At 39.8% G+C, this 27181-nt stretch overlaps 3 protein-coding genes across 4 annotated transcripts; 2 read left to right on the forward strand and 1 right to left on the reverse strand.

Annotated features, from left to right (window-relative positions):
* Nucleotides 1-489: 489 nt before the first annotated feature.
* Nucleotides 490-4102, forward strand: LOC141784164 (Y-box-binding protein 2-A-like). The gene is made up of 10 exons (XM_074661897.1): nt 490-647; nt 1611-1674; nt 1759-1792; nt 1872-1961; nt 2047-2283; nt 2414-2493; nt 2579-2777; nt 2940-3071; nt 3165-3238; nt 3484-4102. Exons 1-9 carry the CDS (start codon nt 569-571, stop codon nt 3198-3200), a joined length of 951 nt encoding a protein of 316 aa, XP_074517998.1. The 5' UTR covers nt 490-568; the 3' UTR covers nt 3201-3238; nt 3484-4102.
* Nucleotides 4103-4238: 136 nt separating this feature from the next.
* On the reverse strand, nt 4239-15642 carry LOC141811286 (solute carrier family 2, facilitated glucose transporter member 4-like). Its single transcript, XM_074699287.1, has 11 exons — nt 15459-15642; nt 13962-14057; nt 10817-10977; nt 9102-9226; nt 8892-9007; nt 8642-8804; nt 8234-8421; nt 8031-8135; nt 6393-6494; nt 6098-6301; nt 4239-5968 (listed from the first exon to the last, which is right to left on the reverse strand). The coding sequence occupies exons 1-11, from the start codon at nt 15489-15491 to the stop codon at nt 5741-5743; spliced, it is 1521 nt and encodes a 506-aa protein (XP_074555388.1). The 5' UTR covers nt 15492-15642; the 3' UTR covers nt 4239-5740.
* A 5364-nt stretch (nt 15643-21006) lies between these two features.
* tp53 (tumor protein p53) lies at nt 21007-27077 on the forward strand. 2 transcript variants are annotated; one of them, XM_074662203.1, is made up of 11 exons: nt 21007-21168; nt 22365-22501; nt 22585-22657; nt 22746-22931; nt 23936-24113; nt 24199-24311; nt 24401-24510; nt 24617-24741; nt 24828-24919; nt 25014-25084; nt 26548-27077. In XM_074662203.1, exons 2-11 carry the CDS (start codon nt 22416-22418, stop codon nt 26639-26641), a joined length of 1128 nt encoding a protein of 375 aa, XP_074518304.1. In that variant the 5' UTR covers nt 21007-21168; nt 22365-22415; the 3' UTR covers nt 26642-27077. The 2 variants fall into 2 exon arrangements, with proteins under 2 accessions (XP_074518304.1, XP_074518305.1); XM_074662204.1 differs by lacking the exon at nt 21007-21168 and adding an exon at nt 21264-21378.
* The last annotated feature ends 104 nt before the right edge of the window (nt 27078-27181 follow it).

Genomic DNA, 27181 nt, shown 5'->3' on the forward strand with positions numbered 1-27181 from the left:
TATGGGATGTGATTTACTTGTCTCCCAAAAGCTTTTCTGCTTATCTGTGGTGCTCTTTTCATATGTCTTTACTTTTCTGCTGTTGATTTATTGTTTTGTGCTTGTTCTTACATGAAATAAATTATTAACTTTGAATATCAAAGATCTCAGCTTGTTTTTCTTGTTATATCAAGATATCAAAGATTTTTTTTCCAAGTCAAACAAGCACACTGTCATGACATAACCAACACAATCCATCTCTGTTGTCCTGAGGCAACAAGAAAAAAATGTCAAGATCACAAGAACACTAGAAGTGGGTTAAACTTTTAGATTTAATTAAGAATCATAAGTTAAAAATTCACAAGTTGAAAACAATGTAAAATATGTAGTTTTAAGACATTGCAGTAAATTGATTGGGTACACTGAGTAGGACCAGCCTTTATCCCAGAGGGGGCAGTAGAGCCAAGTAAAGGATCCCAACCACCACAAACTTCTCTCAGAGAAGAAGAAAAAGAAGAATAAGAAAAGTTTCTGGAAGAGCAGGAGGGAGGGGACTGTGGAGTGAAAGTGTAGTAATCCGACTGCGAGCATGACCGACGCCGAGGCGCAGAGCGCTCCTCCATCGGCACCTGTGGAAGACCAGCCACAGCCAGAGAGGAAAGTTATAGGTGGGTGTCAAGACGTGTTGGTGGTTTTTTTCTTTATAGAATTCTCTAAAGCTTTGCTTTCATATTTGAAATTTATATAAATTTAGCCTATAAGAGTTGGAAATGAACTGAAGTGTTTTTCTGATATATCTGCCATGCATATGTGTCACTTTTACGCGAAAATGTTGTCATACGTGAAACTTTGGCGGAAACAAAATAATATTGCTCAAACCAGTGGGTCATTCAGTGACCTCTCTCCAACACAGAAATTTGTGTCGCAATTTTTTGAGCAACACGTATTTGACACTTAAGGTTAAAGGAAATTGATCAGTTGAATCTCCATTGCAATACAAATATTTCCAAAAGCTCGTATCGATTAGAGAATTGATCAGATCAGTGTATCCAGATGGGAAGTAGGTCACTAGAGCACAAGTGGTACCTGGCAGCATTGATTTTTTTTCTGTTGTGTGACTTATTTTATCGAACTGAAAAAAAACACCCCCCTGTGATAATATTTAAACCATGTTTCCAGTGCAATAACTTAACATGTATTAGAGTTGTATTTAACGTCGCGCGCCTAATTTGGGACTTGCGCGTGTGGGCCCTCACACGTGCAAATTGATTAGCTGGGAAGCAATTAGGTGTTTTTTGGACGGTTACCCGAGTAAACCTCCAGCCACTTGTCCTGGTGAAGTTTGTGAAAATGGTCGGTTGGGGAAAGGCTCCTCTTTGTATGAAACTGTGTTTTCTTGTTTTTAAATCAACCCCCTGCCCTCGTGACGCAGTGCTGCCCTGGTTTCAAAGTCTTACTGTTAATGATTGACACACACAGCTCCCATTTCTTGTTATGAGCAAGGCTGCCATTGATACAAGCGAGATAACACTCACCTATATTATGTTCTCTGAATGGTTGAATGACAAGTTTATCTGGGGTGAGATGTTTTCCAGGATAAACCTTAAATCATGTTCTTCCTGTTGCTGCAGCCACCTTGGTTCAAGGCACAGTGAAGTGGTTCAATGTGAGAAATGGCTATGGCTTCATTAACAGGTAATGTTTTTTTACTTGTAGTTTGATCATAATGGTGTTCACTTACCAGTGGGTCAACTTTGCTTATGATTGTTTTTCCATCAGAAATGACACCAAGGAGGATGTGTTTGTTCATCAGGTAAAAAAAGGTTCATTTCAAGAGTAATGATACGTATGTGTGATGCAATCAGTATTTAATGACATATTTGTGTTCTCAGACCGCTATAAAGAAAAACAATCCTAGAAAATTCCTCCGTAGTGTTGGAGACGGGGAGGTTGTAGAGTTTGATGTGATTGAAGCAGCCAAGGTGAGATTCTAAGAATCTTTCTAGCAACATTTTGAGGTATACTTCTGTTCAATTTACCATAATTCTCCTCTTTGGTGTCCCACAGGGCTCAGAGGCAGCCAATGTAACTGGTCCAGGTGGCGTTCCAGTCAAAGGCAGCCGATATGCACCCAACAAACGGCGCTTCCGTAGACGATTCTTCCCCCGCAGCCCTCGGCCCGGAGACGAGGGCAAGCTGGCTGACAGCCAAGACCCGGCTGGTGAAGGCGAGGGTTCGGGAGAGAACGGGGTAGGGAGGCCTCCACAACGCCGCCGGAGGCCACGCAGACCACGACCTGAAGATGTAAGATAGATACTTGAAGCTTTACTTGAGTCATATGTTTGAATACTTTGAGAAATCCAATGGGGTACTTTGGGGATCAGAAAAAATGATGGATTGTACTTTAAGGGTTTGTCTGGTTGTTCTCCCTCAGGGTGAAGCTGAAGAGCCAAACGGAACAGGCGATCAAACAAAACGACCTCCACAGCGCAGATTCTGGCGTCCATACCGCAGGTGAACTGACAATAAAAGTTGACATACCTTGCTCTTTGAGCACCAGAACAGCTGAGCAGATTAGACCAATGTTGGTGCTCGACAGGCCCTTCCGCCCTCGCCCGCCTCCAAATCAAGCATCAGGCGACCAGCAGGCAGCTCCCAAAGAGACTCAGGAGCAAGGTGAGGTGAAGCAGGAGGCCTCAGATGGCCCCCATACCAACGGAGAAACAGACGAGGGACAGAAACAACGGCGCCAGCCTAGACGACGTAGACAAAGGAACTCTGAGTCTTCTACCTCAAAAGTAAGTTTGTACGTGTGATGGTTGAACTTCTCACAGAAGGTAACAAAGGTTATTGTCTGGTATTTCAGACTTCATCCACTGAAAGTAAACGTTTGAAAAAAGTGTTCAGAATTTTTTTTCCTGGAAGTAATCTCCTGGTTTACTATTTTTATGAAAATTCAGAATGATACAGAGAAGTCTGCATCAGAACCTGGCACCCCTCCCCAGAGCTCAAAACCAGCAGACCTCAAAACTGTAACAAAATCACCAAAGGCCTCACCAAAAACCTCTCCTAAGACACCAAAACCAACCGAGGTAAGGCTGCTGAACATGTATTTTTCTTTTACCCATTAAACTATCACTGATGGATGACAAGGCAGCACAAATGTGTCTCTATCCCTCCAACAGGCAGCTGCCCCAACAGTCCCAGCAGCGACAGAGTGACGCCAGCAGGAGGACAGTCACATGACCCATGGCAAGAGGTGGGGACCCCACAGTCGAGTGGTCGGGTCTGGGTCAGGCAGGGTGGGAGACGTGATGGTGTAGTGTTGCACTATCTGTCACAGAGGGAAAGATGACAGGGGATAGCAGCTTTGTCGCAACTTCTCTTGTAAGGTGGAATGATGTCATTAAAGGGACAGGAAGCGCCATTTAACTTTTGCTTCACAGAGGGGTCTTTTGTGTTGTCTCGTCTGCTTGTCTTTACTTGTTGTCTCTGTCTTTGTAGGTCCAAGGGTTGGAGGACTGGACATATTTCAGAACACATGCACTGCTCTCCCCTCCCTGCACCCCCTCCCCACCCTCCAACCCATCCTGTCTCGCTTTCAACCCTAAGCCCCCTCTCTCCCCTCCTCCCTTCTCACCTTGTGTTTGTGTCGATTCCCAGAGGGTTGAAAAATGGGATACATACAGGTGGGTGGGTGCATATTTAGAAATTTGAAAGTACATCTTTAACAAAGAAAAATGGGAAAGAATAAACGATCCGCTTGGTAACCCAGTTATTCCAACCTCCCTTTAAAATCTAAGTTCCTTTCATTCCTTAATATGGGAAAATTTAGGTAGTTTATAGAGCAACCAGCCTTGAGTTTTATTTAACTTTAATTTGGTTGAAGAGGGGAAAACCAAGCAGGTGTGACGTTGGTGGTGCATTAAGGGAGTCAGTTTAGTTCTGTTACCACCTCAAGTCTTAAATCTACTACTTCTTTCATCTCCTCAAGTTGAGGGTAGATTGATGAAAAGAGACTTTATTTTTGTTGTACTTATTTGTGTGTGCTTTTCTTTGGAGGGGATTATGTGCAATGTCAATAATTAAAACTGTAATTAATAAACCATATTTGCAAATGTCAGGATTCTGTCTTTTCTTCACTTCTAGTGATGATAATTATAATATAATCAGAAAGAGCATTCACGCGTGTTTTTGGTAACAACATTTACAGTACTTTTAGTCGCTTTAATTACAACACGACCACCGTGTCTGTCCTCTCTTTACAAATCACAGGTCCTCTCTGAACAAACTTAAACATAAATCCTCAGAAGGTAATGTTACACACCAACAAAGACTAGACCGCAAACAACACATACATGACGAGAAAAAACCCAAACCCCAAATTTGTTGTTTAAAAAATGAAACATGATTACACATTCTCCTGTGTTTACGCCTCCTGTTTACAAAATCAAACATACTGGAGTGCATAAAGAGTTGAAACTTTAAACCTCATACCCCTATTATCCAACAAACACAAAAATAAACTATATGTACACATAAATACTTTGTTTTGTGAAAGTTGTGCAATGAGTCAAGATCATAAAATATGTGGTGGCACTTTGCCTTGTTTTAAGCTGGGAGGACACAAGATGGGAAATGTAGTTTTCACAGTAATCATGTGGCTCTCAGGATAAGTTTGTAGAAAGCTCATGTAACGTCTGTGAGGTTTGATACTGACACCAGTGTTGTACTTGATGTGACTAATATTTGGAAAAAGGATGATGGATCATTTTTAAAGATATTAAAGCTCCTGTGATTTTTTTTTCCTGGCCATGGAGCCCAGAGTAATATCGACACTAATTTATGATTTATAAAGAGCAAACATCCCCATTTGTGAGAAGACTAATGTTTTCTACCAAGTAATTTTTGATGCTTGAAACCACTTGTAGGGGGTAGGTGCCAGATAAACTGCATGCTGTTAATGCCACATTTTTATTTTCAACAGCAACTAAATCTCAAAAAGAGAGCAGTGTTAGATTTTTTTTTGTGTCAGGAAACACTAATTACACATCTACAGGATGAAAGCAATAAACACTTCTCCACAAGGGGGTGACAAATTGGACACATAGGAAACATCCCTCACAGGAGCTTTAACAGCAAAATAAATCTGACTTAACGTTTTACATGTACACTACATATCTCTAACATGATGCTACAGAAAAATTTAATTTGGTACCAAACATATCAAGCGTTCATTACCCCAAGATCTTATTCTTGTCAGATGGTAATTCATCCAGAGTGCTCCCAGCTTAAGTACAAATTGGCAACAATACTTAACAAAAAGGCTGTTTATCTTTGTGCTTTAACCCTAAAAACTTTGGATGTCTTTGTAGATAAAGTGCAGGAATTCCTAGTCTCTCCATCCTTCTCCTTTCTGTCATAACTGCAACTGAATGCATCACCATGGAATAAAATCCTACCTAACTGGCAGTCAATGCCACAACAGTGCCTGACGATTTGTTTTTATGTGCACCTTATCCCGTACAGCAGTCAGCTTGTAATTCATACAGGTTCGAGCCTTTACCAAGGCGCAATATACAACAGTTAATCTCATATGGCAGTGGTACCAGCATTGGACTTTTTTGGATTTAAAAAAGAAAAACAAAATCACGTTTATCACTGCTTTGGCACCACAATCTATATGAATGCAACAATTGTAGTTTAGAGTCAGTTCATTTCAAGCTGTTCTCAGTCCCAATCCTCTGCTACAAGGAATTCCTCAATTTATGCTTTCATCACCCAAGTAGTCCAGCTCTGTGCTCGGCTTGTTCAGTTCCATATCCAGGTCCATGTCCATGTCCATCATTCCTGCAGAGTGATGTTGGAAGTTTGCTGCAATCTGGTCGAAGGTCTTGCCCCGAGTCTCTGGCACCCGGAAGAATGTGAAGATAAGGAAAAAGAGAAGGAGTCCTGCGAAGATAAGGAAGACGTATGGCCCACAAACATCCTGTGGAAAGATGGGATCAGAGAAGACAATGTGAGAAGCAAAAACATTTGAAGAAACTACTTAAGTTTAATTACATGGAAAATACATCTGCGAATATCTGCTACACCTGCTGAAGGTATGAAAACTTACAGCGACATATTGGAAGCACATGCCAATGATAAAGTTGGCAGTCCAGTTTGAAAAGCCAGCTACAGCCATGGCAGCTGGCCTTGGACCCTGAGAGAACAGCTCAGCTACAAAGAACCAGGGAATGGGGCCAGGACCAATCTCAAAGAAGGCCACAAAGCCAAAGATGGCCAGCATGCTGATGTAGCTCATCCAAGGAACATTGTCCTGTGAGGCGGGAGATAGATAGGGTTCAGGGTCTTGAAGTTTTCTACAGACACTATCTCAGACAGGATGCTTGCATTTTTAGGGAACTTACCAACAAAGCAAGAGCCATTGTCATTATAACAGCGCAGATGCACATCCCTGCAAGTCCTAGCATGTGGAGTGTCCGTCGACCCATCCTCTCTATTAAAAAGAGCTGTTATAAAAAGGTAGAAATAGAGAGGTTAGTCAGAAGACAACTCCCCAGTTGCTAGAAATGTTTTGATGAGTCAAAGTGAAGCCAATAAAAAAGTTTTGGTTCCAAAAATAAATCTAATTGTGTTTGATATAAGGATAACATACACATTTTCTTAAATATAGTTTACCATGACTGGCAGTATCCAGTATTTAGAGTAAGAGCACAAGAGAGCAGCAGAGGTAGCTTTGGTTGCTAACAAAGCCGTACCTCTAACCAATATATTACTCATTTATGGGTGGCTATGGCTAAAAAAATGTAAATTTCAAGGCTTCAAAAAGTTGCTCTGAACCGCAATACATGATATCATGGTTGATATTGTTTACTCTTTTACAGTATGTGTCAGAAATTTCGAGATATTTTTTATATTAATGCTGCGTCACATGCTAACATGCTAACCTTTAGCTAAGTACTTTGACAGCCAAGACTTCACATTCGAGCATTAGCCAACTGGCAGCAGACACTAACGACCGTTACAGCTTACATTAGTGTGATGGCGCTTTAGTAAACAATGGTTCAGATTTACTTTTAATAAAATAGGTTATATTTGAAGCAAATATGTCAATCTAGTAGTTTTAGCATCAAATAAGGAACCAGAAGCTGGATTTTAGCTGTAATGACGGACGTTTGGCTACTACTTCAGGTGAGACTGTTATGGCGACACGATAAACTAAAAACCTAAAATAACGAACGGGGGATTAGTGTTGTAGTTTTTTGCATTAATATATAGCATATAATGTATATATTGAGCTAATGCCAGCCGAGTAGCACTGAAAAACAATAAAGTAGGTGCCCACATGAATAGTAAGACAGGTGGTACAGGTAGGCTACAGGTAGTAAGTAAAGAACAATTTGACTTCGGGATGCAGGTAGTTTTGACAATAGCAGATAAAGTTATCAATAAAACTATTAAACATTTTAATGCAACCTTTTTACTAATTTTTTAGACAAATATCTAAATTAACATGCTGCTCACAAGGCTAAACTTAGGATGATAATGATCTGAAAACCTTCTAGACAACATAACATGCTTACATTATTTTTAATGGTGTATTTTCCATTCAGTAGCAGCATGCTAACCCTTGCTAGTTTAAATAAAACTTAAATTACAGTTCAGGAGCAAGTGCAGTTATTTAGCTATTAAACTTCGGACCAACCAGTAGTTCAAGTGTCAGTGATATACAGATAGTTTCCTTAATAATGGGCTATTTCAAAGAGTGATTAACATACTTATTTTAAAAAATATACATAGCTTTTTTTAAAATTGATTCTAAATAAATAAAAAATCACTAATGTAATCTATCAAATTCAGTTGAAACATTGTCCTGCAAACCAAACTTGGCCTACTTTCATGAAGTAAGTTTGAGAAAAGGATGCAAAATATACCTTCCTTGCGTTATCTGATTTGCTTCCTGATAAATGTTAAACAGAATAGATGCACAAGTTGAGCAAGAGTAAAACCAGATCAAAATGAAAAGCTAAGGTATGGTTACCTACCGAGACCACAGTGAAGGCACAGTTCACTACGCCTGCACCTATGGTGGCATAGACCGGGCTCTGGACTCCTGCTTTTATGAAGATACTGGTGGAATAGTAGAATATCTGTCCAGGGGATTATGGAAGTCACTATTAAACAGTCATGTATCCAATTTTTCTTCTGCATTTTTCAGAAATAGATATAAAAGGAGCCCTGGACTTACTGCATTGACCCCAGAGAGCTGCTGTGAGAGCTGCAGCATGATAGAGATGATGATGGGCTGTCGGTAGAGCGGAGAGCGAAAGAGCTCCAGGATGGACACCTTCCTCTCCATATCCATTTTCCTCTTCTCTTCTTTCATCTCTGCCAGCATGTCACCCACCTCCTGTTTGCCTGTTAACCTCCTCAGGCCTGCACAGAGGAGACATGGAGGGAGTTAGAGGTGAGTGTTTTTTTTTGAGTAATGCTGGTATTTCTTTGAGGAAAAATAGCAAAGTTTCTGAGGCTTTCAGGGCATTTAGCTTTATACGGTTAGATAGGGGACCTGATAGAACACAGGCTTACTCAAAGATTTTAATCTTAGGCCTCAAGGGTTCCCTAGGTCCAGTTGCTGCACTTCAGCCCTGCTCACCTCTCTTGGCGAGGTGCTCCTGGCACCGCACGATGTAGAGGAAGCGCGGACTCTCCGGGCAGAATGGTAGAAGACCCATCTGAAGGACAGTCGGTAGGACTGTTACACCCATCAGTACTGGCCACAGGTCCTGACTGCCCAGTAAAGACTCCAGACCCAGGATCTGCACAGGGAGAGGGATCCAGGGTGAGTGTTCAACAAACCACTTTTATGCTTTCTGCTTCATCAGTGTAACACTGTGGTTTTGTACCTGTGCTATAAGAATACCGGTCACTATAGCCAGCTGATGCAACGTGCCAAGAGCCCCTCGCAGACTTGTAGGAGATATCTCCCCCACGTACATCGGTGTCAAACCGGATGCTAACCCTACACAGAGGAAAAAATACAACATTTTGACCATAATCAAAACAATTTCATTTACATTACTGAGAATTGAGTTAAAAAATGACTGTCTGCTCACCACAGTACGCCCCAATGATAAAGCGGCCCATAATCATCATCTCGAAGGAGTAGCATAGCTTGGCAAAGCCCATCAGACTCCCACCAACAAAGGCAAACAGGTTGTTAATGAGCATGGCTTTCCTCCTGAGAAAAATATAAACAAGAACATCTTAAGTCATTTATTTTCTATATTACTCATCTTTTTCAGCACAAGCATGACGGTTTGCTCTGTAAATATTCAGCCAACCATATGAAGCTGTCACAGATTGAGCTGACTGAGGTGAAATTTTCCTTCTCATTTCACACGGGTTTGTTGAAACCAGTATACTGGATGTGCAAGAAAAAAAACTGTCAGATTTGAGCCACCAGAGGGCAGCATTGTATAGAAATACTGGAAAACTTTCTGATCCTTGTCCAGTTACCCTACACAAACTGAATGTAAACACATTAACTGACTATTTAATTCAAAGCTCATTTTAGATCTTGATTAAAACATGCACTGATGCAAAATATTGTAAATGGACTACTGCAGGGAGACGTCTCCAACTGTAGTTTATCTTTTCTGAAAACTCAACCATCCGTATCATGACATGTAACGTAATTAACAACTGCATCTTTGTGATGTGAGTTTAAAAAGTTACAAAGTTTTCTACAGAAAGTGGTTCAGTTATCACATTATCAAATCTTAATGTGACATCTACTCTTTCTGTATCACCTCAACATCCAGAGTCAAAGTTCCCACCTTATAATGTTTCATATGTAAATATTAAGTGCTGTATCAGGTGGTTCATGTTTCCCCACACTTCTGAGTGAAATGTATCTTAAAGCACAACTTGTGCCCATGATGTCATAAAATCAAGCTGGTACCCACTTTAATTCACGTTGAAGCAAAAACTTAGATCTCCTCTAAACTTAACTGCAAAACTTAAATTTTAAATACATTTCAAAGCAAGCGGCGAATGGTATAACTTTTCTTTGCTATCTACTCATTAGCCACTTTTGTCAGTGCACTGGAGACTTAGCTTCCATCTGAATCACCCTGACCTAAAAGGTCACTGCGGTCAGACACCCCACTGTCAACTGCTTTTTAAAGAGGACCTTGTCCTTAGTGCACCTTTCCTGAACGCTACCTTCATTCCTCCACACACCACTCCTGACCCAGTGCCACCAGCTTGTTAAGCTCGTCTTTCAACAGTGGGAGCTGTGGGCTGCAGTCCAGTTTGCATCCCAGCTCGGGTTGCAGAGGGAAAACTGGGTCTATGAGGAACCATCTGGGCAGAGTTTCCACTGATGAAGGATGAGGCTGTGGGAACCATTTTGGATCGGAGTTGAGGTGGAAAGAAGACGCTGATGTAGACTGACTCACAGATGAACAGTTTACTTAACAGATATAAGATTTAATTGGCTGACATGAGTCAAACTGGGATATTTATAATCTCTTCAGAATCTCTTTGAGAATAGTTCAGTCTCCCAAATGCTTAAATTTGTAAAACACTAAGAAGCTTTATTTTTTAATGATATGAATTAACAAAAATATTTTTGTTTACCAGGCTGAGAAAGGTCTGATTTGACATCTAAAGCTTTCTGTATGATACCCTGTTCACTACAAGCCATTAGCTGAGGTGTTACTACCATCTTTTACATTTTTTTAGTATTAAAGGAAAACTCTGAAGCGTGCCACCTCTGAAACAGCTTGAAACAAGCTCCTTAACTGTAGAACGTGTGTTTCTCTACCTGCCCAGCCACTCAGAGACGAAGCCCACACAGAAAGAGGACAGCATGCCACCGATGGAGAAGATGGCCACAGACAGCGACCAAAGGGAGGTGAGGGTCCCCGTGGGGATGAATTCACCATACCGGTGGTTCCATGTTGCGTTGTAGTCCTGCTCAATCATCTGCACAAAGCACAGCGGTAAAGTGGGTAATGTAAAAACACAACAGCAGACCACGTTCATTTAGAACTACACATAAAAGAAATTTTTCCTTTGAATTGTTATTTTTTAGCAAATACAAAGCAAAAAAAAACAGAAAGGTAGTACACAAATTTTAATAAGAAAAGTAAAGATTATGGTTTTACAGAACCCATGTAGAAAGGAGTCCTACAAAAGAGACAAAAGTAAACCAGAAAGAAAAAACTTACAGGAATGAACAATCAAAAAATGACAAATAATGAAAAAGAAAAGTGTCAAATAACTGCTGTGGAGCAGATATTGTACCATGTCTTTTATGGATACCAATATTATTTGAACAATCAAATAATATTAGAATTTCATCTTTTCAGAAAATTAACAAGTCAATAAATACACCAAACTTTTGCAGCTTCTATTGAAAAATATTGTTAATGTCATGGCTGACCACGTCTGCTAAAATGGACCAATGCCCACAATATAAACAGACAAGCCTCCAGTTTGTTTAGTCTCGTGCCCCTGATGCTGTGCCAGCTGTACCGTGTTGGTCATTGTGGGTCAAGTCTCAACAACAGATGAACACCAGCAGCCGAGTCAGACGCCACTCACCTGACTTGGCTCTCCTTCTCTGCTTCCATTAACTCTCTCTGATTGACCGTGAACATGTCACAATGTGTCGATAACCCTCTACTGTTTCGTCTAACGCGACAGCTTTATGTGCTAAACGCAGTGAAAGAATTTTGATCATTTGTAATGTGTTTCTCTGTTGACCTGAATATTGAGATAGACCAGGACATGCTCTGGAAACAGGTTATCATAAATCATGCAGTACATTTCTCACATGCAGTACTTCAATGTGCTTTAAAACTGGAACACACAAAGTAGCTGCAACATGAGCAGCTACATGTTGTGTTGCAAGAACAAGAGAGGATTTCTATCTATATACACACATGTATACAGAGTTTATAAATAAAGGCTGAGAGCATCCAGCTTGGTGGTTTCAGTGATAAAGATTAATCATATTATCCCCTGACTGACAAATTTAGCATTCATGGTACTCAAATATCTCCCCATCCTATTGTCCTGTCTTGGACTTATATATAGATGTTACTGACAGTAAAACTGGAAAAACGTAGGCTCACACTCTTCATTCACAACAGGTGCTTTCTGTCCCTAAAAGCCACCGTCAGTTCTCAGACAAAGGGAAGTGAGGGAAAAATAAATAGTCTGATAATTTAACAGTTAACAGACCACTTTCCTTGACCAATCAGCTGAACAGATCATTTCAAATTGAAAACAAATACAAATACAACCACACTTGTCTCAACTCTACCACAAAGCCAACTGTATAAGTTCATTGTGCAATTTGATATTTAATCAGTGAACCTATTACACAATGGAAATTTCATCAGCACATGAAAAGTTATTAATTTAACATGTTCATTTTCACTATTACCAGATTGGCAACCTGCACTGCAACACATTTTTAACTAAAACAAGAAATATCTTGTGGCTGATTAAGGTTCCTGTGAGCAGCTTTTCAATGTTAAGTCAACATGAATTTGTATACCAGCATTTCCCCCATGGTTGACTCAGAAAGGAACTTGCAGAGTCTGCAGAGTGACACAATTTCTGTGGTTTTGTACCATCTGAAAGAATACACCAGTTTTGGGGCAGTATGATTGCACAAATCATAATTGAACATTAAAAAACATACTACAGACAAATCAGATTTGAAGGTTTGCGCAATTGTTTTGTTATTTTAACTGGTTGAACAGGATTGTTTAAACTCAGGACATGAAGCTCAAAATGGAACCGTCCTCGTCAAACCAAGATATTGGGTGAGCCTAACCGGAGTTGAGTTAACGCCAGGTAAGATACAACCACTCACAAGCTTCTTTAACCATTAGAAAATGTTAATTAACACAATTAAAAATGTAAATATTTCTTATGGTACTGCTAGTCAGAAAAAGAGTTGATGCTAACATTACAAAATACAATCAGAAAATTGTACGTTTTAGCTAACTTTAACTCTAGCAAAGTAAAAATACAGCTTCTGTAGCGTATGGCTGATATTAGCATACAGCTGTTTGTTTGAAATTGTTAGCTTAAAATTTACACTTTTGAAAAGTTATGCTAGTCTTGTGTCTAAACTGTCACTGGCTGAAGAGTTACCCCAATGCCTTGGCTAAAGGCATCCTTCAGTTAGCTAAGAACATACACCTCTCCTGTTGTCTCCTGTTAGTCTATCTGTTAATTATATTTAAATTAGCCACATTTTATTTGCCACAAGCTGTTTCAACACCTAAGTTTTAGCTAACTGCGCAATTAGCTACCTACAAACAGCGTGAAAATTTTATGTAATATCTTTGGCTTTTGATTGCTAAAGTTAGCATCAAACATCTGCTAGCAGACTTACTTTAAGATAAGAATTCACCCATTTCATTTAAAGTCATGAAACACTTTTGAACAAGTAGCTAGCTTTTAAATTATTGAATACATTAGCTAATTGGTGATCATTTTCACTTTCTGTGGTTGTATGAGATGTTGAATCATGTGTTGTGAAATATTTTTTAAGATTCTTCATGTTTATGCTACTTTCAGCAAAAAATACAGTTGTAATATATTATTACAGCATTTCACGAAAGGTAATTAGCTGCTGTTTGAACATGGTAAATTTCATTGTTTCCATGACAGCGTGTTTTGGCTATGTTGACACAACCAACCAGATTGTGTTTATGCATCCTTTGTCTTTATTTGTCTCTGCTTGTGTTTGCATCAGCATCACTTCTCCAGAGTTTATTTTCCAAACACCATGAGCATCATTTGACTTGGTGCTGCCAAACACCTTGTAAAACCATGAATTATGGGCACCAGATCTGAGAGTGGCTCAAGTTTAATACATTTTACAGAATTGGCTACTTTTTAAAAACTGTCTTTAATACAGTTTTTTAGTCTTTTTTTTTTTTTACCTTTTGGGGTGCATTGATGACTCCAATGTTGTATCCAAATGTTAGAGATCCCAGGACGGCGGTGAAGACAGAGAGAACAAAAGTTCCCGTCACCGTCTGACACACAAAAAAACACACAAAGAGAACAGATGAAAACCTGGATTATGATCAGAACACTCTTTGTTTATAACGCATAATGGCAGATAATAAGGCAGCTTAAGCTGTCAGGCCTTCTCCTCCATCGACTAAATATAACCGTGATCCTAATGAGACACAATCTGAGCAGTGATGCTCTTTACTGATGACGCCCTGAACTCTAACCTTACTTCACTTCCCGTCAGGCCACTGGCACCTGTTTCTGCAGTGACGGACTGGAAGACCTTGGGGAGATGACGACTTTCCCTCCAATGCAGTGTTTATTGGGTCGCAGAGAGTCGCAGCAGATTGGTAAATGAGTTTATTGCTCTCGCACCAAAACACTGAGACGAGTATACGTATGTTTCTACCAACTTGGAATTTTATCTGACTGTGAGGTCTTCGTTCGAGTAGAGTTTGTGGTTGGTGATTTGGTGCTTTAAAAAAAATACTTATCCACCTGGTAGTTATCTTTTTCAGTTCAGTAGATCAGTGGATTAGTGATGTTAGTTTACATCCATAACACTGACTTTTGACCTTTTTGTGATGACTCTCCAGGTAAGAGCTGTTTAGCATTCATGAACCAAAACAAAGGAGTTGTGTGTGTGTAGTTTGTGTGTGTGTGTGTGTGTGTGTGTGTGTCCTTGCACCAGAAAACATAAAACACCTGAGGCAGCCAGTTATGCTCCAGTAGATTTAAAGTTAAGGAGCTCTTATTTAAGTTTATGTTACCCTGTAGTTTATTAACTTTTCTCCTTTCTCCTGATTGAAAATGAACACAAAGGTTTGGAAGACAGCTCCAGCATTCCTGAAGCATCAACCTGCTCTGTGACGGACACTTTTCACACATCGTATCATCATCTCTCTGTTTCACACTCCTGATGATCAAAACTGTCCCAAAAACACATTTACCTGACCTTAATATTTCCCCATGCAGAGCTGGAAAGAGCACACAACACATGCTGTGTTTATAAGGGTGATGAAGGCAGACTCGGCGTCCACGAACAAACCCACAGGGCTGAGAGGTCTGACCTGTAAACTCAGGTATTTGGCTGGACAAGGTCACTGCTTGGGACTAAATAAGGGCCTGAGCTGCTCGAATCAGGGCTGATTTTAGTTTTCATGCCACTAAAACAGACATATTGATGTTGCAAAGACTGTTTGATTTCTTTCATGGTTAGTTATTTTGGACTCATGGTGTATTAAGGGTCAGCAATCCAAATAAAGTTGAGCATTTTAGTCAATGTAGAGACATTAATGTGCAAAAGAAGGTAGACAATAGATTTTGTGACACAGCAAACCTCTTTCTATCAGTTTAAACAAAACAAAAACAGACGGAGCTACTTTCAAAGTTTGGGGACAACTCTCAAGAAACTTCTTTACCTCCCCTCCAAGTTGCTGAAACCCAGCCGGCATGACTTTGGCAGCCTCTGGCCCCCAAGTAGCAGACGATGACAGATGCGTCTGGTGCCAAACTCAGACACGAGACACTTCCCTCAAAAGGACAACAACCCCCGGCTTAAACGTCTCAAACTCTGTCGCCAAACGTCGCTGCAGAAAGTAAAATCCAAACAGAGAAACCCAAAGTTGATCAGCCTGCTGCGTGCTGTCCTCTCTTCTTTGAACTATGTGTTGTGTCCGCTCAGCTGAGGATAGAGTGACACCCGCACACCCTCATGCACGCCTCCCTGTGCAGGGGGGGGGGTTGAGGGTACTCAAGTCCAGAGAGGCCTGGTGGGCTGATCTTGAGGTCCTGCAGCAGAGGTCGAGTCCTGGTAGGAAGCACTTTTGCCCTTAACAACCATTGGCTGGTGATGAGAGGAGGGAGGACGGAGAACAGTGGGGTGATGTTGGAAAAGAAGGGGTCTGGGTTCGGTGTCCAAAAGATGCAGCAAGGTAAGGGAGCCAGGTTTCGGGATTCTTGTGCCAAATATAGTTTCAGGCTGCTTTTCTGCAGCTTGTTGCAGAACGTAACTGACCTTCAGGAGATGACGCTACAAGAGAGAGGAAATGAGGTGCAGCTTTCCAAAGTTTTTCACCTTTCATTTTTGAGATATCAAAGATTTTCACGGGGGCGAACTTAGGATGATGATGATGATTGAGGTGTTGGACCTAAGGTGAACCTGAGCCAGAATCAAACACCACCGCCTGTGACTCAACATTTCTTCAGAGAACCAAAGAGGGGCTCGTCTCTGTCACCCTGGCTGCCATTGTCTGTCTTCCTAACAGCTGTAAATCCCTTTCTATTTCAGATCACATGCCGGAGGGGTCACTCACCAAAGTTCACCCTGTTCCACAAACCCCTCCCCCCCTGGTGCATACAACAAAGCTTAATCGTCCTCCAGCAGACAACAGGTGGACCCTAAAATTGGCGTGTGCCACCTGGGTGTGGTCACTCAGGGGAAGTTTGGCGAAGGAGGCGGGGTTTGCAGGGGGTGTGTGGTGAGACGGTTTCACTGGGAGGGAAAGTACAGGTCTGCCAAAGAACTCAGTGGAAAAATTTCTGCTCCAGATCTCTCAATCGTATGCTTGGAGCCAACCCCCAGTTGAGGACACACCCCTCACCGGCATCAAAACGAGAAAGAGATGAAGAACCTGACACCCCTCATCCAAAGCCAGGGGCCCCAGCACAGTCATGTGTGTGGCTCTGACTAAATGCAGAGAAACTTTACACCGACAGTGCCACAGAGCCCCAACGGCATAGTTTGAGGGTTCACGCCAACAAGCAGGGGCAGTGCTACATTTCCAAAAAAGTATCACATGAGTTCATACAGAGAGAGCCAAGAACATGATATAACCACAAGTGCAGACCTGAGAAATGCTAAAGCTAAGCTAACAAATACAACGCAGCTCCATGAAGTCTTCACATCATAGTAAAACACCTGTTCAGCAATATTTTTAAAATGTCACCTGTGTTGTCCCCACAATGAGGATGCCAGAGAGTGTGTGTCACACTGTTACCTGACACACAAAGTCACACCATCACACACGAACACCATGTGACCGCTGTCATTGCTCACCACACTGATGCGGAAAGGGATCATGTAAATATTGTTGTCATGACCTGTGTGTGTGTGTGTGTGTGTGTGTGTGTGTGTGTGTGTGTGTGTGTGTGTGTGTGTGTGTGCGCGCAGTGGGGTCAGCTGGTTCAAAATCATGTAACAGTAAACTGAGTCGCGTGATGGATGGCAGGTGTTGTACCGTGTGGCTGTATGGTGTGTGACAGACAACAAACTGAATCCGGTCCAGACACTCATGATGAGAGGTGAAGGTTACGACTGATGAGGAAATTAAAAATGTATTTATATACACTTTGTTGTGTGAGGGTTTGAGAGGAAGATTGATACCTGTCATTTCTACGCAGTAACATGTTAATGATGGGATGAGATTGGGGGCCAAAATAAATGTGTTCATAATCCTTTTCAATCCCTTTCAGGCCTTGGATTGAAACTGTTCGCACAGAAGTGTTTTAGATGATAAACAATAGTGTCATTTTGTCCATTCATTTATACAAGAACAGCGTTTTTAAAAACTGAAAACACAAACTTTCAGGGTAAAAGTTTTTAAATGCAACTCCTTCCATACCCTCTTGCACAAGTGATATGTAAACCCTTTATTTTCATGTCGACAAGGCCAATAGATTTTATTTAAGTTTGGGATATCAGTGTTGTGTTGGTGTATAGAAAAAGTTTTATACAATAACTAAAACTCCAGCATGTAAAAAAGTAAAGAAATACAGACTTGGTAGATAGGTCTTAAAGGGTTAATCAAAGATCACGGCAACTGACTGCAGGCAGTCACACCCAGACTTAACACTTACCTTAAAGGTGCGGCTTCACCCAACAGTGCAGTCAAAGTTCAAAAGTTACTTGAATAGAAAAATCTGTAAGCCAAGACCACAAGTGAAGTCCACTGCATCACTGATTGAGTCCCAAATCTGAAAATGGTAGGGATTGCAGTTTTTTGTTAATATGGATTTAAGAACTTTAAAAAACCCCAAATAGTAGAAATTTAAATTTGGTGAAAATGCAATTCTTTTTCTGTTTAAATTCAATGCTCTATCATAGTTAGGTATGACGAATTGCATTACACCAGAGCCAGGCTTCTTGCCGAGGTTATTAAAATTAACAGAAACTAACAAAAATATGAGAATGGTGGTGATAATAATTATGATAATAACAATAATAATAATAATAATAATAACAATAATAATAATGATTGCTTTTAATTAAATAAAAATCAAAACAAGGCTTTACAAAAACTTAAAACTGTGCTGAGTTTACAAAATTTACTGAAATGAACAAAAAATATTGCTAAAAATATCTTTTGTGTAAGTCTGCGTCTATGTATCTCAAACAAAAACTCATTCTTTTTTATTTATCTAATTATTTTTACCATCTACCTGGTCAGACAGTATAATACTGAGCCGAAACCTCTTATTGTTTTATGATCATGGTTGTTCATCTGTCCAGGCTGAGTTAGTTTTTTTAAAATGGTATGTTTTCAGCTTTTACTACACAATGACATTTTCGATTCTAACCCCTGACAACTACCTCCTATTACAAAGAGACTACAACTAATAAAAAATAATCTTAACCAGAAAAACAGGTTTGAAATCTAATTAAATCTGAAGTAAAATTGATAACAAAAGTCAAAAGGAATTGAAAATAAAAAAAAGAAAGAAAAACGTGATACCAAAACAACACTGTTATATTTTACCCTATTCTAAGCTAACCAGCTAACCAGCTGCTAACAGTAGCTTCAAAGTTAGCCTAAAAATGCAAATATACAAATATATTCATGTGTGGTATCAAACTTCTCATCTCTTACTCAGTGAAAAGAAAATCAATGAATTTCCCAAAATAAAACTTACCCATTCAAGTCAACCCAGTAAAGTCATCAAGAAATGTCATAATTTGAATTTAATGTGTTTTCAATTGGCGGAAAATAGTGAGCATTGTAAAATAGAAAGAGTCTTAGAACTGCAGTGTACGGTTTTGAAGAGGTCTCAGAAAATTATAAGAAATAAATCATGCCACGAACAAAATATATTTTATTAAAGCACCATCATAGACCTACATTTTTGTTTGGAGAAAATAACTTGTCCATGGTCTAAGCTTAGTATATGTCCTTCAATATAATATAAAAGGGTCACAAGATTACACGAGCCAACTATCACTCATCACTCCAGCTTTCCTCCCCTCTCTACCCTGGTCCTCTTCTGTAAAACCTCAGTATTGTTTCTATATGCGGTCACGCAAGGATCAGGTTTGTAGTGGACTCACTGGCACCCTCATTGCATTCACTTAAAGGTCAGACAGTCACCGAGCCCCAAAGTGGCATCAGTAACCACTATGTACCCAGGGAGACAGACGTAACCAGCATTCAGTCTGTAGTCTTTGGATCTGGCTCCCAGCAGTGAGGCTGTCTGGCCTGTCACGACTTTGGGCACCTGAGCGTACCTGAAGCTCTGGTCCTCTGTGGTTCTGTGGTCAGAGCAGATCAAAAATCGAGAGGTAGAAACAGCAAACAGTGTAATTTAACTCTTAATTTGAACATGTTTGTCATTTGTATTGGGGTGAGTGCAAACCAGTGCAGGGGAAAATGACCCTTTCAGCACCCTTGTTTTCTCCAGGGCTTTAAAGTTGACCTCTGACCTCCCTGAAGAGAGAAAGAAGCAGGAGCACATGTTAGTAACAAGTACAGACCTCAGTGGGCTCAGATTTGGTTTAAAAAGTTAATTAGGTAAGTATGTACAACACAATCAAAACAGTTACGGCCCAAGCCAATAACATTCTTCCTTAAACAAAACATAACAACATATATTTTTGTTCTCTTGTAGTATTCCCTTCCCTTTAAATCACTCCATCACAGAATAACTGATTTTAAATGTGGAGGGATGTTTTAAGTGATCTATATCTATTTATTGTAATTAAACTCAACTCAAACTACTCCTTTAATGATGAAATCTATGGGAAACATGTCAGCATTTCCCAAAAATCAGTCAGAATAGTGCAACCCATATGACTTCTCCCCCTCAAACTACTTTAAGTAGTAAAGTGCTCACAGGTTATGCAAGTTCCTGTAAAGAGGTTTTCTGTGCGTCACGATTACGTTATGTTGCCTTCAAGTGTTCAGCAGATGCTCGTTTTCTTCACATCTCACACTATATATTATTAAATATCGTTTTGTGAATCAATTCTGCTGTCCATTCTCAGAAATAATTTTCTTGTAAGCTTTCATACTCTGCACAGCACGTGTATTTCAATCCCTGAGAGCAACAGTGTACGATTAATAGTAAAATTGTTGCATTTATCTGTCAAAAAGAAAGTCTGAAAACAATCATAAAAATAAGAGTGACAGCACCATGCATGACCAAATCTTGCTCACTGGGTTGATGTCAATAAAAAGCTATTTCTTTGTTGTATTGGTTGACTGTTCTTAATACTTTAAGACTGTATAATAAATGCACATAGTGGACCATACATCATCAGACTTCAGTTGTGGAAAGGGATTGCAAGATGGAGCATTAATATAAATCAGTTGGTGGTTGAGAACGGGAGCAGTACCACAACAGATAAGTTAAAACAAATAAATCCAAACAATAAAAGTAACAAAGGAAAGGGAACTGTTATAATATCTGAACATTTTTAAAAGTTAGATATTTTTTTATTATTACACCAATAGTTATATAGTTAGTGTTGGTATAGTGTTGCAAATACATCTGAAACAATTTGGATTTTGGATTTTTAGCTCGACTGTTCTGTACGCACTTGTTGAAACTCTAAGAAGTCCGGTATTCCTGAATGCAGCTTGTTTTTTCCTCTAAACTTTATTCAAAAGTTCAGCGCAAAAAAACACTTGACCTGAATACAGCTACGCGTTTAGTGGAGTTGCATTTAAATGCGTCACAGCGCGGGACGCTCTGATTGGACGCTGGCTTGAAACCCGCCCATGCCCCCGTTCACTCCATGGGAATCCCCGTCCCACAACGTGCTCCTCGCTTATTCCAATAATATTTTGACTTTCGAGCTGCTTTGACTCAACATCCGAACGCACAAAGTGATTCACCTCCGCTTTGAGCGGGACTAAGGTAGCTGTATATCTGGTCACTCTTGTTTTATACTAAAATCACACGTAAGGCGACCTCTTTGGACAGTTAAAAAAGTTTTACTGCAGATTAGCTAGTCGGGATTCCAGAACGTAGCGCTAACGTCGGTAGCTTGTGATGCTAACGCTAAGTTTGCTAACATGATAGAAAATCAGCAACGCGGTGTAGCAACAAGCGTTCACGCGGTGTACAGTGGGTAACTGTGAGTTTTTAGTCATATTGGAAAAAAATAACCAAGGTTTACACTTCGAGGAGCGAATAAGTACGCGTTAAAAGCTAACTCCATTCAGTTTTAAAGGCCTCCTTCTTCGAAAGAAAATGGACGATGGCTAACGTTAGCATGTTGAATGGATTTTGTTGTTGTTTATGTGGGGGGTGTGTTGTTTTCGAGTTCGGTCGACCACCTTTTCCTTCCAGCATTATATTCAAAGAATTTAGCTTAATTTGGACGATTTTTATGTACGCACTAAGTAATTAAGTAAGTTTACTTCAACATTAGTCAGCATTTTTAAAGGCTCAGGCCTACTTGGAGTCAACTTGCAAGACCTGTTTGAAGGGTTCACTGGTTTATTTTATCAGTCATTCATTCATTCATTTTATTAAAACTGTAAATATTTTGTGCTTTTTTTCACTCGAGAACGTTATTAAATCGATTACTATGTTATTTGATTATTATTTCGAAGTCTGTTAGCCTACTTCCTGTTTATGTTTGGTGCAAAGTAGCTCAAGAAAACTATTTAACTTTAATTCTTGCGCTTTTTCACTGAACATAAGTTTGAGGAATCTGGTCAAATAGAAAACAACGCTATTAAAATCACTCCTTTCAACAGTTTTGAAGACTTTTATGGGACTTTATTAAGATTTCAGTGAAATCCTGAAATATGTTTGTCCTTTAAATTCAACGTGGTGTCACCTTTTTCTTTCTTTTTTTTAATAATCGCTTTCTGTTAACACTTTGCTGTTTCAATGTTAGCAATTTTTAGTTTGATCTTCTCCATTTTTATTGCATGTGTGATAAAAAATGTTGTGTTTGATCTTTGTTAAAAAAGTATTCAATAAAACTACCAAAATTATTATCATTAGAATATACATGTGAACTGTTGTACTGTAAATAAAAAGTATGACAAACCAAATCAAAGTCTCCACATACCTCATATCCTTCCTGTTGATCTCCACAGTCCTCCGCGTCACGCCTGCTGGTCTCTCTCACGTGATATCCGGGAACTCTGATGGAGGAGCAGAGCCTGGAGAACCTGACTCTCAGTCAGACCCTGCCTCTGAGCCAGGACTCATTCCTGCAGCTGTGGGACAATGTGTAAGTTGTGTTTTTGATTCTGGATAATCTTGACGGATCCATTATCTTGGGAAACAGGCTAACTTATTTGTTTGCTTTTGTAGGGCGTCCTCTATATCTATGTCAACCGAGGGAGCTCAGGAAAACTGGCAGACAGAGGGACCTGTTGATATGCTGGTAGGAAAGCCCGGGATGTTTTCACACAAGCTCAGTTAATGGAACTTTAAAATGAGTTTGTGTGACCCTTGTATTTGTGTTTTTACAGCTTCTAAACGGGCAGTCATTTCCTGAAGGTTTCGATGAAAACCTTTTTAATATACCGGACGTCTCTAGCAAAGATGGCATCACCCCCCCTTCCTCAACTGTTCCTGTGACAACTGACTATCCTGGAGACCATGACTTCTGCCTGCAGTTTCAAAAATCAGGCACAGCAAAGTCTGTGACCTCTACGGTGAGTGAACTCTTAGACTTCTTAAATATCAAGAGAAGTTTTTAATTGTTAGGTGTTGGAGAACAAAAATATTCACCAAAAGTATTAAAGATCTGTTAGTGTAAATGAAAATTACAGAATTATACATCAAATAAAGAGAAAAACTTTACACAAAAGAAGTTCCATTGATTTCTCGGCAACCCAACATGTCGATGAGCAGCTCAAGGAGAACAAAAGGGACCTCAACAGCTGCTCAGCTTGAGCCGCCACTCGCTGCCCAACAATGATTAAGCCATAATCTGGTATTAAAAGCATAAAATCTGCTCTGATTTTTTTTTAATTCACTAAATCTGGCTCTTTTTTATTGACAGTTTTCATTTTTTTGAAAGTTTTACTTGAACAGTCCTATAACACTGATCTCTTATTTTTTTAATCACCCACAAAATTTTTTTTAAGAGAATAAATCGACACATTTTTATGTAAAAGTTGAAGTCTTACCTCAACATTGTGTTAAAAATCCACCCTTTGGCGTCTCTTATGGTGCCGTCGTGTAGAAGCATTTCAGCATTTCATTGTGTCGATTCGCTAAAATTCAATTTCAGGAGTCGCCCATAGACGCTGAAAAGCCAATAGCATTAATGTTTCCACGGTGACTCACCCAGCACTGTGCCGTGATTTGCCAGTTAAGCTGAAGTTAGTGTGGTCTTCCCTGAAACACCCGCCCTCCTGTGAGCGCTGCTCTGATCTGTGGGAGAGGTGCAGGCTTGTTGTAAAGCAGACCTCTGACATGACGGGACATGTTCCTGCTCTGTCTTCCTCCAGCAGAGAAAGGGTTAAACTTAAAGAACAAAGGTAAAAATTGACTCAGCATTTAATAGATGTGGCTTAAATTGTTTTAGACGTTGAGATTTTTGTTTTTTAATCATGAGAGAAGTTATTTGATAGAAATTAAAGAATACATCATAGTCTTTTTTATCACATTCTCACCTGATGGTGCCGTCTGCGTTCTCCTTTCTTTCTGACAGTACTCAGAGATCCTCAACAAGCTGTATTGCCAGCTGGACAAAACCAACCCAGTTGAGATCCTGGTCGGCAAAGAGCCTCCTGTGGGGGCCGTCCTGAGGGCCACAGCTGTATATAAGAAGACGGAGCATGTGGCGGAGGTGGTGCGGAGATGTCCTCATCATCAGAACGGGGAAGGAAGTAAGAACAACCCCTGGATTTGAGTCAGTGTGTTGCTTTTGTAGGTGTGAAGAATTGAATTCAACTTTCTTCGTTTGTCATTCAGCTTCAGAAAATAGGAGCCATCTGATTCGTGTGGAGGGGAGTGAAAGAGCGCAGTATTACGAGGACGTCCACACTAAAAGGCAGAGCGTCACCGTCCCCTACGAGCCACCACAGGTAAGCCTCACATTTTTTCTCCTAAACTTTACTAAAATAAGTTAAAATAAAGAAACTTTAGGATATTTATTCGTTTCTTCTTGTTCCAGCTGGGCTCAGAGATGACAACCATTTTGTTGAAATTCATGTGCAACAGCTCATGCATGGGCGGCATGAACAGAAGACCCATCCTGACGATTCTGACCCTCGAGACCCCAGAGTGAGTCTGAAAGTGTCTTTGAAAATGACTTTAAAGAAATTATGTTGAAAACACTGCTCTTATTTTACGTTTGTATCCTGATCCATCGACTCGTCTTTCTCATAAGGGGGCACGTCCTAGGACGAAGGTGTTTTGAGGTCCGCGTCTGTGCATGTCCAGGCAGAGACCGCAAAACAGAGGAGGAGAATCATAACAAAATAAAGACTGAAGCGAAGCCCCAGAAGAAGAGAAGTATGATTTTTTTTCATTGAATCATGTTTAAGTGACAATCTCTCATTTGATGGAATTTTTCTAACTTGTTGTTTTTTGTTTATCAGAGAGCGTTCCAGCTCCAGAACCGGCGCCTGTGAAAAAGATTAAGTCTTCATCGAGCGGTGATGAAGAGGACAGAGAGATCTTCACTCTACAGGTAAATAAAGAGTTGGTCTGCTGTAAAGCTTGGCTGTTTTATTAAATGTTTTTTTGTCCAAGTTTAATGTGTTTATCTTTAATCTCTCCTGCAGATCAGAGGACGAAAGCGCTATGAGCTGCTCAAGGAAATATACGACGGTTACCAGCTTCTGGACAAAGAAAAGTGAGAAATTCAGCCAAAATCTGTTCATCAACAATTTAATCATGTTTTTATTGTTGACTTTTACAATACTTTTCATTTTTAAGTAGCCACATGGAAGGTAATTTATTTAAAGGTGCTTTTCAACCAGAAGCTTAAAGTTCCTGGAACTTTTTTTTCAGGATCATAATAGTTCCTTTGTTTTTTTGTTGTCTGGCTTTCTGCAGAGGCCTGAAGTTTCATGAATGAAGAGTTTGCATATCAGGTCGATGGTGTTGGAAGAGAAAAACAAAAGTCGCTGCATTACACTGCCAGACCAGTAGAGGGCAATAAGACGACAACCAGAGCACAGAAGTTCTCCTGTTAGCATGGAGGAGATTCAGTGTTGCTGGTTTTAATAGTGCAATGATAATAATAACTTTGTTTATGCAGCACCTTTTAAAAACAAAAGTTTACAAAGCGCTTTTACAGGAACACAAACAACAACAAAGCACAGAAACACAAAAACAAAACACAGTTTTAAGAGGCACACGAGCAGAAAGACATCAGGAAGCAAAGCCAGGGACCCAGACAATACAAGAGCCATACAACATAAAATAAAATGAGACCATGAGGACAGAAATAAAAGCTAAACACATAAAACTCAGTAAGAGAAAGATGGAAAGGGCAATAAAAGGCAGTTACAAACAACAGCAAAAAAAAATTGAATTGTAAGATAAATATGAACAGAATACTGATAATTAAGCAAAGATATGAGCAAAAGATAAAACAAAGGCCTGAAGGGTAAAAGTGAAAAGATTTAAAGTGAAACAAGGGTGAATCATAAGTTAGGTGAAATCAGGTTTAGAAGAAGGTATTTACAATAATGTAAAAAATAAGCTAAAATAGATATATGCATATGAATGAAGAGGGTGGACTTAAAATGGTAAGAACAATAAAAGAGAAAAGCTAAAAAACAGTAAAGGCAAAATAAGAGAGCAAAGAATGAAAGATGAAAGATGGTATCACATAAAAGCCAGCCTATAAAAGTGGGTATTTAAAAGTGAAAAAGAAAAGAAGCACTGAAGAAAAAAACAGCACCAGTCAGCGGCTATTTATTAACGCCAAAAACAGTCACGCTGGAAAAACACCGGATTGTTCTGCTGTTTGAAACATGAAGAAGACAGAATTCAACCTGTGTTTGGGCTCACAAACAGCCTGTTGAGCCTGAATCATAAAAAAATCCCCTTTACATAGGAATGCGCTGAGGACCAAAAAAAGGGAGATTCAAGAGGTAAATTTAGACTCTAGCTCCTCTGGTTGAAAGCACCTTATGTTTACCAGACAGTTTTATTGAAAGATGGAGTGTTTAATAAGCGATGCTCCACACATGATCACTGTAAAACTTTTTGAAGCACTACCTGGACGTTTCTTCCTCTTTCTCTTGGGATTTTACAACTCATTTCCAGAAAACTCACTTAGTTCCTCCTGCTTTTCATCCACAACAGATCCAAGACCAAGACCTCCATCAAAGAGCCCCTGCCCCTCCCCTGCAGTGGCAAGCGGCTGCTGAAGAAAGGAGAAAGGAGCGAGAGCGACTGAAAGCTTTGCATTAACATCAGGTTGTTGTCAGGCTGTGTAAAATAAAAAACGTTGCATGCTTGAATTGTGATATGTCAGGGGCCAGAAAGTGTTAATCTTGTCAGGGATTGTCTGTTTTTATTATGCATTAGCTTTAGTCTGCTGATTTAAACGTCATCATGAACTGTTTTTTAAATGATGAATTTTTGATTGCACTTCAGCTTGACGTGACCAATCACTGTCCATAAAACCACTTTTTGTTTCTCACTGCCAACCAACCAATACTTTTGTGTATCTTTGTTTTATTTCTGTTTCCCTGTAGAGTAAGTCGGAATCATTGTTTTTTATATAAGAGTTTTACTTTCTATATTTTTCATTGTCTTTATTTTTTCATTGCTTCTTTTGTACTAATTTGTATTTGTTACACAAGTCTAACCCAAATAAATTCTGTTATAAAACATGTGGGAATGTTTGTTCACGTCAGTTTATGACTCCACTAAATATCACCTCACTCGCCTTTTTTCCTGTTGATACTTTGCATCTTTGATGGAGTAATGTAAA

The sequence above is a fragment of the Halichoeres trimaculatus genome, unplaced genomic scaffold (assembly GCF_033239565.1).
Source record: "Halichoeres trimaculatus isolate MK-OKI-2021-1 unplaced genomic scaffold, fHalTri1.1 fHalTri1_scaffold_22, whole genome shotgun sequence".
Lineage (NCBI taxonomy): Eukaryota > Metazoa > Chordata > Actinopteri > Labriformes > Labridae > Halichoeres > Halichoeres trimaculatus.

What these genes read in the sequence shown, in the direction of transcription:
- LOC141784164 (XM_074661897.1), top strand. Translation starts at nt 569, where the DNA reads ATGACCGACGCCGAGGCGCAGAGCGCTCCTCCATCGGCACCTGTGGAA. An exon ending in TTCTGGCGTCCATACCGCAG is followed by an intron (nt 2,494 to 2,578) that starts GTGAACTGACAA and finishes GGTGCTCGACAG; the next exon opens with GCCCTTCCGCCCTCGCCCGC. An exon ending in AGACACCAAAACCAACCGAG is followed by an intron (nt 3,072 to 3,164) that starts GTAAGGCTGCTG and finishes TCCCTCCAACAG; the next exon opens with GCAGCTGCCCCAACAGTCCC.
- LOC141811286 (XM_074699287.1), bottom strand. Translation starts at nt 15,491, where the DNA reads ATGCCGGCTGGGTTTCAGCAACTTGGAGGGGAG. An exon ending in TATCATTGGGGCGTACTGTG is followed by an intron (nt 9,008 to 9,101) that starts GTGAGCAGACAG and finishes TCCTCTGTGTAG; the next exon opens with GGTTAGCATCCGGTTTGACA. An exon ending in TGTGCTTCCAATATGTCGCT is followed by an intron (nt 5,969 to 6,097) that starts GTAAGTTTTCAT and finishes ATCTTTCCACAG; the next exon opens with GATGTTTGTGGGCCATACGT.
- tp53 (XM_074662203.1), top strand. Translation starts at nt 22,416, where the DNA reads ATGGAGGAGCAGAGCCTGGAGAACCTGACTCTCAGTCAGACCCTGCCT. An exon ending in CAAAGTCTGTGACCTCTACG is followed by an intron (nt 22,932 to 23,935) that starts GTGAGTGAACTC and finishes TCTTTCTGACAG; the next exon opens with TACTCAGAGATCCTCAACAA. An exon ending in GAGAGATCTTCACTCTACAG is followed by an intron (nt 24,920 to 25,013) that starts GTAAATAAAGAG and finishes TCTCTCCTGCAG; the next exon opens with ATCAGAGGACGAAAGCGCTA.